This window comes from Phalacrocorax aristotelis, chromosome 14 (assembly GCF_949628215.1).
Source record: "Phalacrocorax aristotelis chromosome 14, bGulAri2.1, whole genome shotgun sequence".
In the NCBI taxonomy this organism is placed as follows: domain Eukaryota; kingdom Metazoa; phylum Chordata; class Aves; order Suliformes; family Phalacrocoracidae; genus Phalacrocorax; species Phalacrocorax aristotelis.
The window spans coordinates 10,594,985-10,611,919 of NC_134289.1; the positions used below are offsets into that span (position 1 = coordinate 10,594,985).

The 16,935-nt window shown below is 41.6% G+C and overlaps 2 protein-coding genes across 3 annotated transcripts in view; one reads left to right on the forward strand and one right to left on the reverse strand.

Annotated features, from left to right (window-relative positions):
• The window catches only part of MMRN2 (multimerin 2), a 29,251-nt gene that overhangs the window by 8,846 nt on the left and 3,470 nt on the right, over nt 1-16,935 (reverse strand). The window contains exons 2-6 of one of the 2 annotated variants that reach the window (XM_075109744.1): nt 7,412-7,534; nt 6,049-6,155; nt 4,560-4,628; nt 3,127-3,300; nt 116-2,026 (exon numbers count right to left, since the gene is read on the reverse strand). In XM_075109744.1, the coding sequence (XP_074965845.1) occupies nt 116-2,026; nt 3,127-3,300; nt 4,560-4,628; nt 6,049-6,155; nt 7,412-7,534 (2,384 nt within the window). The remainder of the gene's footprint in view (nt 1-115; nt 2,027-3,126; nt 3,301-4,559; nt 4,629-6,048; nt 6,156-7,411; nt 7,535-16,935) is intronic. The other variant, XM_075109745.1, reaches the window with a different exon arrangement.
• The window catches only part of SNCG (synuclein gamma), a 33,094-nt gene continuing 28,399 nt past the window's right edge, over nt 12,241-16,935 (forward strand). The window contains exon 1 of the mRNA XM_075109756.1: nt 12,241-12,905. Coding sequence (XP_074965857.1) covers nt 12,817-12,905 — 89 coding nt within the window. The 5' untranslated portion in view covers nt 12,241-12,816. The remainder of the gene's footprint in view (nt 12,906-16,935) is intronic.

The following is a 16,935-nucleotide window of genomic DNA, read 5'->3' on the forward strand; positions in this document are numbered from 1 at the left end:
AGCATCCCACAAGATACTGACAGGTCTCACAACTAATATGCTGTGTGTGGAATTTAACAGCAGGGCCCAGAAGAAGCTAGACCTGCATATGAGCAAGTAAAAGCAAAGAACCCACCTTTTTCCAAAAGTTCGGTCTGCACTGTATTTCTTCCACTTATCATTTGCGTATTTTCTCTGTGTTTCTCACCCTTTTTCTTGTCTCTTTGCTTGTCTTGACCTTTCTGTTGCCTTCTCACTTTTCTGGTCAGCATGGACTGAATCTTTGTAACATCCAGACTTATATTTGAGGCAACTAATTCTTCATTGCTTCCAAATAGCTTTTTAAAAATCAGCAGATGTTCCTCCAGCTTCCGCTTGATGGTTGCTAAATCTGCTGAGAGAATTTCCACAGAAATGTTGAGTGGCTCGATTACATTTGCTAGTGTATGATTGCAGCAGAGATTCATGTCACTTCTGGATTCATGCCTCTTGATTGCCAGGCTCAGGTGTTTGATATCATTCTTTAGAGTCATGATATCGCTATAAGCTGAGCTATCCAAGGAGTCATCTTTGGCAGCCTCGTAGTTAGGTTCCATATGTTCTACGATGCTGCGTTGACTAGTAACTTCATCTGGAGGAGAGGGTGTTTGCGTTTCTTCTTTGGGATGCTTAGGAGATGGTCGAGCATCACGATTATTCTGTTGACCTCTTTCCAAGAGATGAAACCTCTTTCTAAGAGATTCTAAAGTCACATTTTGTTCTTGGAGTTCATCTGAGATGCGTCTGAGAGATTCTTGCAGCTGAAATACTGTTGATATTAGGATACTAGGATCTTCCTCAAACAAGACTTCCATAAATTCTTCTCCCAGTAAAGCCTCCAGTGCTGCTTCATGCCGCATGGCATCTTCCAAAAGAGACACAAAAGAACTGTTGAGATACTTGATGTGTCGATGAATTTCTTCATCTTTCTTCTTCAAGGAGCTTATGTCTTCTGAAAAAGCTGTAACTTGCGACTGAAGCTGTCTGTTTTCTTCTTGACGGAGGTTAAGGGACTGATGGATAGATGGAAAAGCTGAGGAGAGCTCGTCAATTTCATTCCTCAAGAGATCTCTGAAAACTGACTCTAAGTGCTTTATAGCCTTTAAGTTTGATTGGGTGCCTTCAAGGGAATAAGTGATATTCTTTAAATCTTCATCCAGTACATCCATGTCAGAAGATATTCTCTGGCAATTACATTCCTCCATGTACCTCAACAGATCTGAATAGTTTTCCCGAAGATTTGAGAGAGTATAGTTGAGCTCTGATATCTGCCTTTCCATTGCTGCTTTGTTTTCTTCCATAATAAGTGATTTCTCCATTAAAGTTATTGTAAGATCTTCTGGCCTATACTTTGTGATATTTTTTCTTAACTCCTTAAACCACCTCTCTAAAACTTCAATATTCTGAAAGGCTACATCCGACTCCATGTAAAGTTCTTTAAGCTGCTTTGCATGCCCTGCCAGAATGTCATTTATTTGTCGGATGGTTAACTGGATATTTTCATCTTTGGGACCGTCATGTGAGGAGAGTTCTGTTAAATTTTTTTTCAAAGTCTCAAATTTATTTTCAAGATTGTTTTGCTCTTGTTTCATGTTTGCTATGCTGTTGTTCAAAGCTAAGAATTGGGACTGCTGTATCTTATGAAACTTCTTGAGCTTTGTATCAGCATCTGCCTTGATCATGGTGAGATTATAGTGAATGCTAGCCCGCTGCATTTGCAATTGGTTCTCTATATCTCTCTTCACCTGATCAACTTTCACTACGTTTTCTTGGACTTTCGATTCAAACTTAGTTCCCAGCTCCTGGAATTCCTTCTTGGGCACAGTGCTCTCCTGGAATCTTTCTATGCTTTTCTTGTTGGCTTCCACATCATGGGACAGGTTTCTTACCATGTTCGAGAGGTTCTGTAAGCTTCTGTTGAAGCTTGCCCACATTGGGTTAAAATGTTTCCTTAGAAAATTCTCCACGTGGGGAAACAAAACTTGCTGCAGAAGCCTTTCCTGTAGATCTGTTAACACAGTTTAAAAAAAAAAAAAAAAAAGATTTAAATTCTGCTTTTGGAGCACACCTTAATCTGGCCAGGGTAACTCAGGTATGTATTTTTTCTATAGTAACTGCCATCTTACTCCCCAAAATTTGACAATTGCAGAAATAGCCTAATTTTAAATCAAGGTTACTGTGAAGGATATTGTGTCTTTGAGTCTGCAGGCAATAACTTAGATATGTATTGACTGCCCCATTTAAGTAATAAAAATACAGCATTTTGAAATCCCTGGACAAACATTTTTGTAAGTGGCTGTAACTGCCCATTTTCACAACAGTTCTTAGCTGGTGGGCTCTTCCTTATTTGACTGTCTCATAACGTTGTTCGTTTTCCAATGCTTTTGACAATGCACCTTCTACTTCACAAACTTACACAGCATCTTAACAGCTGAATATTCCAGGCCAGCACTAAATAACCTGAAAAATCTGTGAAGTACCTGTATTAGGTGTGACTTATACTAAGGCTTGATTTCTAACTTTAGTGTTCAAACCTGAGTGCCTTGAAATTCACTGAGGACAATAATTTGTATCATTAGAAAATGTTTCCGAGAGCCAATGGCTCACATTAGTAGGTCAAATTCAGTAGCTCTCTTCTTCCCACTCCTATATACACAGGAATAATGTTCCACAGAAGGGTTGAATGTTCCGGTTTTTTATACGTACACCAGTCTGGTATCCCACATGTGACAGAATATAGCATGAGTATGAAAAAAGTTCAGAAACCAAATCTAAACTCTGCATCCCCATTGAAGAGAAGAAGCCATAGAAGCAGAATAGTAATCTAACAGATTTTCAGTATAAGCAACCTCTTTATTCTGTGGTTAAGGCATATTCTGAAATTCCAGAGAAGTGCAAAGGAATCTGCTTTTCCTCTCACTTCCATTTCAAGGTACTCTTGAATTTGGTTCATTCATTTCTATTGGAATTGCACCCATTTTTGCTCTCTTTAGAAACAACTATCGGACCAAGGAATATCAGGGTATTTTATTTTCAGTTTTTCTCTCTGATCCGCTTGGTTTTACAGGGCCTATTGGCAGGCTGATAATTCTGTGTCAGACCTCTCACCTGAATTGCTCTGGTTCACTTCTAACACCATGCTTGTACCGTTGTTTTCAAATATTCTCTGTAAGTCACCTAAGTTGCTGACTGCTTGATGAATATCACTTTGAAGATCATCCAGTAATGCCTCATGATTTTGAATGACTTCCAACATTTCTCTTGAATCCACAGATGTTGACACTAGTCACAAGATTAAAAAAACAAAGTCATGCAACAGAGTGCAGCGACCAGGTGACAGGTATTCCTACAAGACCTCTGAGAACACCTGTACTTTTTGCTCTGAAACTTTTGCACTGACGTTTAGGGGGTTTGTTGATTCATAGCACCTAAACTCATGGTTTCTTTGCAAAGACTTTTTTCAACCGTGATGAAAACCTAACATTTAAATATGAACAGAAGAACTTCAGCCACGGTAGCTGTGGTGGCAGTAAAATGCTCTTCACTTAAAATCTCCCCATGCCATAAAAATGTTCTGGAATAATAACTCCTTTCAAGCCAGTTGACTGAAAGGATAGCAAGGTTTAACAACACAGAATAAAAGGACAGAATGAAAGAGCAATTGAGGTGTTTCACTAAGGAATCAGAAGCATAGGGTGTAACTGTCATAGCTGACTCTCACTGAGGGGCCCTTTAACGGACGTTATTCTAAATAAATACCTGCTAATTTGAGGGGTAGATTTCAAAGTGTACACTGAGAGCTGCAGAAACCTATATCCCAGCTGTGCCGTCCTGGGGGCCTCTGACCCTCCAGGGTTACCTCTGATGTTTCAATCCAATAATAAACTTAAGTCTTGTAAAGCAACTGCATATTCATGCAGTGCTGAGAGCATGATGTAAAGACGACTCTCAGGGCTGCAATACTACCTTAAAGCCAGTTGCTAGAAGATACATAACAGCACTGCAAGCCATACCATTTCCCCAGAGGGTAAGGAAAGGTCCTTCTTGGATACTTAGGTCACTAGGATAGAGTGACTGAGACAGGAATCTACAGCACCTCATAATAATAATCTCAAAGCTACAGGGTAGCTGCTCTAAAACAGCATTTGAATAGATGGTTGTTCTGGTAGGACTTCTGAGCGTGGTGTGCTTTCCTGTGAATCTGCTTAGCAGAGCAAGGCGTTAAACATCCATGACACTGAAGGGTTTAACGCTCTGTACCGGCTGGCATTCTCACTAGGCATCGCTGATGACCGCCCAGCATACAACTTCTGAAACTTTTGGATGCTTTGTGTTGAGTATTTGTGTAGTGTTATGCCAAAAGCCCTCATTTATGCCAATAAATGCACCTGTGTAAAAGCTTTGCCAAATAATGCTTTCACTAGAGATATTGTCCAGAGCTTTTCACGTTAAAATTGCAGCTAAAAATACATCTCTTTTTTTTTTCTGATCTGTGACTAGGAGGTAAAAGAATGGCAAGCAAAATCACTTCAAGTTCATACTGTGGTTTGAGAACTCCTCTTCTTCCCGTCCTTCAGTTTGATTTCCTGGCACCAGAATAAAATTGGGATCTGCAATAGAGATGGAATACATCTGTGAAAGTGTTCTAGATGCAGAAACTACTACAGTTTAGCAAGGTACCGCAGGGCAGCTTCATGTGTAATGCAACTGATGCAGACAGGCTTCTGCATGCAGGATTCTTAGGGAAAGAACATCTTGTCTGGAGAATTTACTTTGCTTATGGTACTGCAATAGCACACAACATTGCATAAATGACAATGCTCTGCAGTAGGGGGGTGGGTTTTCAACTCATGCTGAGTTATTGCTCCTGAGAAATGAGTCTATTCCAAATATGTGTGCTTTTTTTTTTTTTTTTCCCCTGGGGGACCTGCAAATTTCTCTTCCTTGTTCCACAGTTACCTGACCTTTCTGATGGCACCAACTACAGCGAGTAATGCTGTACAAATGAGGAGATAAAGATGGAGCAGCTGGCTTTGGTCATCGAGCGTAAAGAAGGAGAGACTAAACTAGAAGCACTGTATTTGGTAATATCCTTCCAGCACTATAAACGAAGGTCAGGCTGGGGCATCACCTCAGAGATAAATCTCTGAAGAAAAGGTAAACTTACAGAGATAAAAACAGGAACTCCCATTTTATCCATGGAGTCTGTTTGAGTAGGTGAGTTAGGCAAAGATTGCATGAAAGTATTCGCACAAGCATTTGAGGTTTTTGTTATGGCTTCCTTAACTACGGGAAGTTACCTTTTGTCCGTTTAAAGTTGTCTTCTTTTGGAGTCTTATTTGCTATATACTCCTGATGCCATGAAGCGCTCCAGGTTTTAAACCACACTGTCCCCCCTCTCTCTTACTTAGCAGCTGTGTGCATCATTATTCGGCCGTGCAAAGACTTGTAGTGGTTTATTGCATGTGAGGACTATTGCTAGAACTTCCACGGAAGTAACGGTCTGAGCTGTGCTCCTGTGTCGTGGGGCTGCTGCCCACTCCAGGAGCCAGGGAAGGCAGGGAGGAGGCAGCAGTGCAGGCGGGAGAGTGAATGCTGCCGACCTTGTTTGAACTTGGATGCATTACGATTTCCCTAGCCAGATGACTTCAGCCTGTAAACTGACCGTAGGGTCATTTCACACACTAGCGTTGTTTTCTGATGTAATCAGTTTCTACCTGGAATTAGGCATTCCTAGATGGATTGTACATCTGACAGGTCCCCCGGCAAATTAATACCTTTATCCGTGTGTAAAGATTGCAAAGGTGCTACTAATGGAAGAATAAGTGGCTAATGCTTTTAGCTACTAATTGCAGCTAATTACAACTACTCCTTGATTCAAGATATCAGTGATTTTCTGCATAGCAGACTGAAGAAAATAAGGCATCAATTTAAAAAAAAAAAAAGGAAAACCAAATAGGCAAACGTTTCTTGCCACTGTGACTGGCATTTAGTTGTTAATTCTCGCGCTTGTTCTCTAGCTTTCCTTACCACGCTGTTCACAGTCCTTGCCAATAAACCCAGGGCAGCATTTCCACTGCAAAGACTTCAGAACCTTCTGTTTCACTTGGTAGACTGGCTTCAGAGCTGTCCTGTACCTAGGGAGTAAGAGTCTGGGCGTTAGACTGCGAGTTATTGTCACCTGGTGTCACTTGGGGTAAATTCACTGACTGTAGCAGCAGTCTGGTGCCGAGCGCGTCCCAGATGACTAACACAGAACACGGTTAAGAAATTTGTCATCAACTGTAGCACTGCTGCTTAGTAAAACATTTAGGCGGTCTGCAGAAATTTTGTTTTTCTCCTACACAAGATTGCTTTTCAGGCCTTCTGTCTACAACAGGAGGTGTGTGCAAATTCTTACATGCAGACAGAATATAACTACTATTCAGCGAGCAGGGCTCCAGTGCTCTGCCTCATGCTTTACTGATCTCCGCTAGAGACTTTTTCCAAACATGCTGGCACTGGTCTGGCGCAAGTCTGAGAAATGTCACAGGTGGCAAATTTATGTAACTATCAGAAATGCAACTGTAATATTTTATTGTCATAGAGTCCTTTGCAATCAAGTTTGGACTGAGCTTGAAATTCTATAACGTTCTGTACAACTCATCAGAATATTTTATTTTTAAACAAATATTCCAAAAATGTCACTGGTACCAAGGAAGATACAAATTTGCTAAAAACTTCACTAGAAATAATCATGAAACTTTTTTTTTGCTCGGAGAAAGAGAAATTAATTGTATTAACAAAGAACAAAAGCATTTTTGCAATCAAGTAACTACATAGATGTGAAAACATGTAGGTGAGTATTAAATATTATTTCACTTCAGAAGCACCTTGGGATTCAGTATCTCCCAACTTTAAAAATGTGTCAGTCCTGGTACCTTAAGGTGCACCATTGGCTTTCACCAGTACTCTCTGGGCAGCCAGTCCTTCTGAAAGAAGAGTAAGCTCTTGGACAGTTGCGCATCTCTAACTCCTGCCATGGAAATGGTCTTGCTGATGGCCACAAGCACAGATTTTAAATTTTTTTTAAGTTATGCATGTGTATTATGACCTGAAAATCATGGAAAAGGTGTGGTCTCTGTTTTTTCCTGAATACACACGTGGGAAGATTTGAAAAATCAGTCACCGTGTAGTCCTATACTTGGTGGCTTGGAAAGGCAGTTGTTCTCCTAGGTTACTTAAATGCTTGATCACCTTAGGTACATAAATCAGACCCTATGTCACTCTGGTATTAAACTGAGTTGGTGGTGTAATTGTTTTTAAAATGTGTCATTAAATACTTTTAAAAATACCATTTAGATACTTCAGAGAAAATGATGTTGCCCTTATTAGTTTCATTTAGGATACTTACATGATCTTCTGGCAGTCTGGTGCGCCGTTTAGGCAGGGCTGTTGGGAGTTGATAATGTACTTCTCCTTCATGCAGGCTTCTATGTATGTTACCAGCCGGGACTGCATGAAGGAACACCAGTTCCTAGTGGAAGAAAGACATGGGAAAGGAATTTGAAGTATGCATTTTACAGATTCTGCTTGTAACGGTGCCAAGGAGGAGTGAAATGCAGAAGGGCCTTCTATTTTTTTTTTTTTCTTTTTTTCATCTGGATGATGAAGAAAGTGGAAAATGCTTGCTAGCTTCTCCCTCCACTCCCAGTTCATTTGTTTTCATTTGGGATGTTTTTCTGAGTTTGGTACAAAAGGGTTGATTGTCTAAACTTTGATGGATTAGTTCCACTTCCAGGCCTTTCATTTAGCAGGAGAAATTTCCAACTCATGATAACCTGCAGGTTAATGTCACTTTAAATGTCAAATTGTCTTCCTTGGCATGTCGCCTAATTCAGATGCCTCATGACTGACTCATCAGGTTGAGGCAGGCTGCTTCTGAAAACTTAATCCTACATAAATGCCATAAATAATGTGTCTTCAAAGTATTAGTACTTCAAGATAACATAGCAACTGACTGGATTTTATTAATTAGATAATAGATAGATAATTTCTCCCATCCCCTGCAGAAAAATAATATTGGAAAAATGAGGGTGGTTTTCTTGGGTTTTAATTTTTTGCTTTTAGTGAGGACATATGAGTTTTATTAGTCTGGTAAATTTTCCAAGTCAAAATTATGTAGGCATCTGTCAATCCCAGGGTGTAGGCGAGCCTCTTCATTTTCAGAAGTTTAAAGTTAAGACCTGGAAGTGTACTGTTGGTTGAAGTTTGATGGTTAAAATCCAAGATGAGAAGTGACAGGAAGTGAGGAGTGATAATTGTAATGGGAAATGGAAAAAAAATGTTGTTATTAACATCTGATTAATTAGTAACTGCAATTATTGTTGATAAACTGTGCATGTATTCAACACACCCTTTCAGGTGGTGTGTTTACAGAAGTTCACCAGTTAAACATGAAGGGATCCTACCATTCCTATGGGTAGTGATGAACAGAGAAACCATGTGATAGCTTTGTTTGGACAAAGAAGCTATAGGGAGAAAAGGGGTCCCTGCTCTCTCACTCTTTGGCTACAAAACCTTTAAAGTAATTTTACAGACAACCTGTCTTAAAGGCAGTCTGGGGCCCTGTGTTTCCCACGCGTTTTGGCTACATGTCCTGCCTGTTGTAGGAGAGCACCTGCAATGGTTATTTCTAAAACTGTGTGCACAGGGGGCCGTTAGGAAGTTGCAAGGTGTCACTTAACGACATACTGATGTTAAATCGTGCTGATCCTCTTACTTAGGAAAAGGTGGGGCTGAGCAGCTTGGAGAGAGAAATGAAAAAGTATATACAACCCTCACTGTTATAGCTAATTCACCTTAACTTTCCAGAGTGTGTCTATATAGACAGGTCCAAACAGGCTGCCAGGTTAACAGTTAAATTGACTGGTTCCTGTCCTGGGAATGGATTAGATTGGATTAGCAGGGATTAGATTGAGTTCCTCTTCTCAAATGAAGATGCAGTTTTTGAGGGATAAGGGGCTTACAGTGACACACTGACTCTGGCAGCTCAGCCTCTGTCGTTTAGGCTCTGAAGGGGTGACCTTCCACAGCCTGAGCCACCTGGGCATCAGGCAGGCTGCAGAGGACTCCATCTTCCCCAGTGACCCATGAAATCCAGCTCTTCCCTTTGCAGCAGAACCTGCAACTCCTCCAAACATCCCTTGATGCTCGCTGTGTTGGGGCTGTTAACTATTCTGCACCAAAACACCAGACTCCACAGTTTAGATCAGTCTTGTTTTCCAGATGGGAAGATTGGCATGAAATCAGTCGCAAAAGGCCTTCATCACTCCTTTATGGTAAAGCACCTGCAGAAGAAACAGCTCTCTAATTGTCATTAAATTAGCTGTCCTGGTTGAAGACCACTTGAATCTCAAACTATGAAACTCAAAAACTTGAATCACAAAAAGGGCTACTCTATGTTGGATGTCCATGTGACAGATGCGTTAGTGATAGCAAGAACCGGTCATTATGGTTTGTTTGGTTTCGACGGGTTTTTTAAACATTTTTCTTCCTGTTACTGCCACTGGCAATTCAGTACTCAAAAGTTTGTCACTGGAAAGTTTGAATGCCCAAGAGTAAATCTGATGAGTGGGCAGGTGCTCTTTCACATTATTTAGGTTTTTCTCTATCTGTCTGGCATCTCTAGGGGTTTGCTGGTCTAACTCCAGTAGAATAGCATCAGGCATAGTCACAGCCATTACTATGAGCTTTAGAGCTTGCTGGTGTCAATGTATGTATATTAACTATAGATATGTGTACATATACACATACATTTATTCTTAAATGAAGCCTGGAGAAAAATTAGAAATCATATTATATGCCGTTCCTTTCCTATAAGACATCACCACTGGTTTCTCAGAACAAAAGTAAAATCAGGCCTTGTACAGTACTAGTCATGTCAGCTGGGGTGTTTGAAGAGATCAGGAGGTTCTTGTACTCAATGAGTTTGTCAGAGCTTGTGTTATAATGGAGCAGAGCATTGTATGAGGGAGAGAGACGTGTCTGATGAAGAGCAGCTGAACTTTAGACAGTATATTTTTAAATGGGAAGGCAGGAACCAAATCAGCATATATGGGAAAAGTTTGCCTTTCTCAGACAGCTGCAGAAACAACGGGGAACTGAGACCCATGGAAAAGCAGAAGCTGCGGCCGGGTGGCTAGAAGAGGAGGAAGAAGCTGTAAGGAAGCTGGAAACATCAGGAGGAAAAGGTAGACAGCCTGGGCTAGCTGGAAGCAGTTCACCAGGCTTGCTGGGCTGTATGGAGTCTTTTCTGCTCCCCCATTTCTTAAGGAAAATGTGATTGCAATTTCAGTGATCACCCATGCAAACCAAGCTCTTCATCTCTTAGAAGCGCGGGCAGGAATCTGGCAATGCCTGCGGCGCTGGGAAAGCCAAACAGGAAAGCAGTCTGCTGCAGCCTTGGCTGTGATTGCAAGCCAAAACTGTTCTGACGAGCTTTAGTTTTAAGGCTTTTGCAAGCGACTGGGGAAATTTTTGTGCCTGTTATAAATGGGAGTCTTTTTTTCTATGGGAGTGAACCAGAGGGCAAATCCTCAAGTTTTTATTAAATCATTACTATTCCAGAGTCAAACGCTCTGCTTGTGTCACTGGGCACTTCAGCTAAAGCCAGCAGACGAGCGCACGTGCTCTGGCTGACGTCTGCCTCTGAGGTGTGCATATGTCCCCCAGGCTTTGTAAGGCTGCATCGCTTCTCAGTGGTTGGTGTTGGATGAACAACTCTGAAACAGAGACCCAATTTGTCCTCTCGCATGTGCTTGGCAAGCCATAGCTGGGAGTGGCTTTCCCCCCTCAAACCCTCTCTGGTTTTTTTTTTTCCTGGGGAAATAAAATGAGCGGGTGCTGCTGCTGGAGCTCGCTGGCATTGTTGCAGTATCTTGGGTCTGCCCACGGGATGCCTGCCAGATCCAGGCAGGAGTCTGCATGCAGTATAGAAACCTCCTTTTAAAATAGGATTCTTTGGCTTTAGCGTTTTGTTCTTTCCTAATGAAAACAATCCGCACCCCATGAATCATCATCTGGGCTGATTTGTTTTTCCCACCATACACAGCTCCCAAACAAGTCCTTTGAGTCATGTAGGCCATACAAATCTAAGCCAAATGTTTACATGCATCAACATGTGTGTGAGCAAGAATACTCACAGAATGTGATGCCACACTTTTGGTATATTGCACATGTAAACGTGCACACAAATTTAATAGAAAATACAAGGATTCCCTTTCAAAACCTGTTAATGTTTTGGAGGTATCTGGTGGGCTTCCCACTGGTAGAAAGGGCTTATGTTGTATCAGAAATTAAATCAATGGTTGATCCCGACTTGATGCTTACTTTGGACATTTATTAACACCATGCAGAAGGAATAGCATGAAAAAGGGTGGATTTGATAGACTCTCAATAAAAACTTCCTTTAATGGTGGTCACATTTCTTAGTGTCCGTTTTTCTTTAGTATCTGCTCACTAGCTCTCCCTCACTTGATCTTAAAAGCTTATTCATGGAGCTGAAGTGCTACATAATATCATGTTTTGGTTTTAATAACAAAAACTTGTAGCGGTTTTGAGTCCCATGAAGCTTATCAAAATTTATACTTCTATCGAAAAAGTAAGAAAGACCTATTTTTCCCATCTGTAATGAGCTGCAATATAGATACATGTGCCCAAAGGTGAAACTTTTATTGCAGTATTTTTTGCACATCTTGTCAAACACTTCCTTTAAGGAAACTTTGATATCTCTTACTCAAAATACCCCTTCACTGTATTAATCTTGAGGGAAAAAATGTCATTCTTTAATGTTAAGTGGAAGAATTTAGAGACTCACGAAGGCTTGATCTGAAGTTCAGTGAGGTGAGCAGGGCTTCTGCTGGCACCAGTGGGCTCTGAAGCAGGCTCTGAAGTTTCAAAGAGCTGCTATTTCACAAATAGCACTTTCTTTATTCAGCTGGTTTCTGGAACACAGCAGCTTTGTGTTCTGCTTCTGCCTTTTTTCCCCTTTGTAATTATGTCGCTTCATTCACTGAATATATAACCAACTTAACACCCTCTGCTTTTATTCCCTTTAATACAGTTTCCTTTTGATTCAAGCATCTGCTGCCAAGGAAAGGAATAGAAAGAAGTTGCTTATGTGAGGAGAGCAGAAGAGCTTTCTCTCCAGTCTGGTGAATGATTAAGTTTATAACAATACTGCAAGTTAGAGCAACACTTAAAGGGAACCTTAGCAAATCCAGGGCTACAGATGTTTCGTTTGTTCAGTTGCTTTTCCTGGTTTACATGCCAAACAAATTAATCCTTTTTCCTTAACCAGGAAAAATGTGTCTGAAGAGTTTTCTTTATTAGACTAGGTGTGTTTTTTCTAGGCTTTCTACTAATGCCCTTATTGAATACAGTCTTCACGTGAATAGACTCTTCACATGAACAGAGTAATCCATTTTTGCCTCATTTTGAGGCAAGCGTGTTCTTTTGTCTGAGGTTAAATACATCTGATGACAAGGCATTCTGTATTTAAATAAGATTCAGCAACTCTAGGTTAGCTCAAGCTCCTTTTATTGCAGCCTCTAAGGTCTTTAAACTGAAAACCGATCTTACAATTATTTTTTTCTTATGTCGGGTACTACTTCTGCTTTTACTGAAATGTTGCAAAACGCAGGCTGTTCTGTTTCTAGGACTTAGCTGGGCCACCTTATATCATAGCAAAGAAAACAACCCACAGAACCAGGAGATAAAGTGAGATGGCTGGTCTGCAGTAATGATCACTCTGTTCAGATGAATACGGGGCGGCGTCTTTTCGTACAGCACTACACCAACAACTGCAGCACGGTAGTGAGCGTGAGGAATGCCCCCAGCTCAGCAAGGTACTTACATGCTTTATTTTTCTTAGTTGCATGTTCTTATAATTGGCACTGCAACACATAATTTCAGACAGTTCCTAGGTCAGTGGAATTTTTGCCTGAACAAAAGCTTTAGGACTTCAGGAAGTTGTTTTTCCATAATTTTTGTTGTTCCTTTGGCTGTAGTAGCACAGCCGAGTTGTCCTTCATATCGGTTTCCTCAGGTTTCTATTCTCAAGGAAGTCAGTTTCTATAATTACTTTGCAAACTCCTGTCCAGCCATTCCTGTGTTTACCACTGGCAGAGCATAAAACTTTTCAGGTCCGTGACACTTTCCTCTTCTATACAGTGCAAAAGGCACCAGGTATGCAATTATTGCTACTTAATTGTGCTACAAGATGACAATACAGGATGATGTTCTTCTAATGTAAACAAGCAATTTTCCACTGACTTGTGCAGAACGACTCCTGATTCATACCAGTTGGAGCAGAAAAGAAGTATGGGGCTTTAGCTATAGAATACTCTATGTCTGTTTTTCCCTCAGCGCAAAATTCTCTCTGGCAAGCAAAAGCAGCCTCAATAAAACAGGTAAAATATCACATTTAGATTAATCTAAACTAGGACATGCACATCAGTTTTAAGACAGACTTATCTTTTTATTCATTACGGAATGCAGAAGGTGTTCAGCTGTTGAAAAAGGTTTGGCTCTCCAAGGGAACACTGTGTGCCACCTGGTTTTTAATTAGCAGGCAGCGAGTGATTGCTGGTGGTCTATCAATGAACTCCCCAGCCCTTCCCAAGCAGGCAGCAGTCCTGTATTACAGTCAGACAGCAGAAACTCTCATGTTTCTCCATCTTTCCCCATAGGATAAGTAGAGCTCCCTCCCAGGCAGGGCCTGGGACCTTCCTGTGAGTCATTCCACAAACCACCCTAGTTTTCACTGGGGTTTAAGCACTGATTGATTTGCAGTTTAACTTAAGAAGCTGGGCAGAAAAGAGTGGCAGTGGTAGTTTCAAACACCTGCATTTCCATACAGTGCTGGAAGTCTTCCAGAGCCCTGAGTAATGCTGGTTGAATGCCACTCTTATTCCAACAGTAGTGCCAGTTAGTCTCTTATCAGTTGGGACTTGTCCTGCAGAATGTCCTAAAAAGTGCAGTGAAGGCTTTCTGAGGAAATCCCGTCCTGAACCTGGAGCCTCACTGGGAGCAGGAGCTGAAGACAAAGCAGGCTTGGCTGGGAGCTGGTTTTGAGCCACATCCAACTGTTGTACAAGCTACTTCAGAGAAATGAATGCAAGAGGGTTTTCCTCTTCACAAAGCATCCACAGCCGTTACCTCATTTGTATTATCCTCCCCACAGTAGAAGCTCTACAGCCCACTCAGAGGGCAGATTACACTTGGATTTCATCTTTTGATTCCTGCAGACTTAAGTTCACCCCTTGTATAGCACAGACCTTGTCTTGAGGCAGGAATCGCAGCCAGTGGTCACCTACTAGCACAGCCGTGCTGATGCCAGTGAGTCAAAAATGCATGGGGAAGACAACCTTCCCAGACAGCGTGCCCACAGGGTGCAGGCAATGTGCACCAAGGTTTGCCCCGATCGTGTTTTGGGTATGAGTGTAACTTTGTTCAGGGTTGGCCACCGATCACTTGTGAGGGTCAGTACCCTTTGAACAGTAGGAAGGCGTTGGATCCACACGGTAGAAGTGCAGATGGCGGTCCTGTGGCTATGCTGAAACAAGAGATCCCTTGCTATCTGCTGAAAGAATGAATTGCTGCAGTTTGTGCTAATGAGCTGTGAAACAAAACACTCCTTTGGGCACAGAGGGTTTGATAACTCTTGTATTGCGTGTGATGAAGATGTCTCATTTGCATTAAACGGGCTAATAGGGAGCCATTCCACCTGCACGTGTGCAGCTCAAGGGCCAAATAATGGAGAACTTCCTAAAGTCCTGAGAGGAGCCAAGTACCTAACTTTGATAGGAAACCATTACTTGTGTTAATGACCTTGACACTGCAAAAGCTATTGTTGAGCACTCGATGGCCATTCCACTAGTTTGCAGGATGTCAGGGGCTGAAGATCACATTTAGCTGCGTTTCATCCAAACCTGTTTTATTTTAAGCATGTGTTCTATGCCCCTTTGTTGGGAAATTTCAGTATCCCGTAAGCTTCCTAAGAAAGTCCCTGTCTAGTTTTGAAGAAATAGATAAGTTAGACTGAAACTGGTCTTAATTAAATCAATGGATGTTTTCCGGTAAAGGTGGACAAAAAAAAATAAGCTATTAAGATTGAGCATTTTTCTGGCATTCCCATGAATTTAGCTTTTCTCTGCCTGTCTACACTTTGGAGGATAGTTGTTCTGTATTTTGACACCCTGGGTAATCAGAAAAAGAGGCGTGTGTCTTTGTGGCTGTCTCAGTGCCAAATTAGAGGAAGATGTGCATGTTTCAGTGAGATAACAACACACCTGGCTGATATCAGGAAGCCTTCCCCTTGTCAAGGAGTGACTTTACAGAATCATGTCTAAACCTCAAAATATATTAATGTAATTGAGAATTTACTTTGCTGAAGACTTCTGCCTTTCCTATTTATAGTTCAGGTGGTGGGGTTTGGGGTTTTTTTTGGTTTGGGTTTTTTGGGTTGGGGTTTGGGTTTTTTTGCAAACATGTTGTAATTGTGAGAAAAATCCCAACAGATGACAGGCTGTGTGTGTGTTTGTGGATTAAAGAGAAAGAAGAAAAACTAAACCACCTACCCAGCTGGAGGGCAAATCCAAAACAGGGACTACTTGGCAATGGTTACCCTTTTGGAAAGACAGCTAAGTTCTGTGAGTTTGTCAGAGATGGGGAAACCAGCTTTAGTTGCTCTGCTCCTTTCCATCTCTTCACCACAGTCCTTTTCTCCCTTCGTGTGTGAGCCATCCATCTGGGGACCAAATTTGTCAGTGTGGTTACTGAGGAGGAAAGTTAAAAATAACCTCTAGTTTTTTCCTAAGAATATTTTTAACCTGTAACACTTTAGTGATAGGGTTTACAGCGTTACTTGACAGACAGGTCAGGCCAACTGAGGGTACAGGCGGCTCTGGGCTTTGCTGTCAGAGCTAGCATGTGATGGGACTGGATCTTTTAGATGCTTCTTTTAGATATTTTTTTAATGAAATATGACTATTAAGTGTGTGAAGTCTGAGTTGCCAGCATGACTGTCCTTTGGTGTTGCAGGCACAAGGATTAGATTAAAGCCAGCCAGCCAGCTGTGATTCTGCCCAGCACTGGGAAAAGGGAGGAGTCTTGGGCTTACAGTGCTCCACTAATGGTGCTTCAGCATTGCTTGATTTGAGAAATAATCTGTTTGTAGGGAGACAAAACAGGCCCTTCTGAGTGTAATTACAGTAGAGGTCTTTCTGTGGATCTCAGATCAACAGAGGTAAGTCTGTGGCAAAGGTATAGAGGAGATGGCATGTTCTTCCCAGGGACAGGGAACCTTTCCTTTCAAAGGCTGGGTCACCATGCTCCTGGCTCTCATACAGCCACATGGCAGAGGACATGTGTGCCCAGGTCTGTCTGCCCAGGTCTGAACAGTACAGCCTAAGGGAGGGCACAAGGCTGCGTGTTTATGTGGCCCTCTCCTTCAGCTCCCCTGAGGCCAGCTCATGTGTCACTACAAAGTATTTGATGGAAGTGGCTCTAAAGAAAGAAAAATCTGCAAGGTGGCTTATCAGTTTAGGATGAGTTTTCATAAGCTATCAGGTGTTCATGCACATAGCAATTGTCAGGATAACGCTAGTGGTGTATTATCTCCCTGGTGTATTTATTATCCCTTTCAATTACTTGATCAGACAGCAGTTGAATTGGTTACACTTAGTGGTAAGAATTAGAGTAGATGATAAGCCAATGCAAAGCTAATGAAGGCTCTTATTTGGTGTTTACTGGGTTACTTCTAGAACTTCCACATATCTGGTCTTATCCCAGGTACCTGTTGAAGACTCAATTTAGGTGCCTGTATCCACACACAGGAAAGCCTCTGGTAACAACAGTGTTCCCATGAAGTTCTGC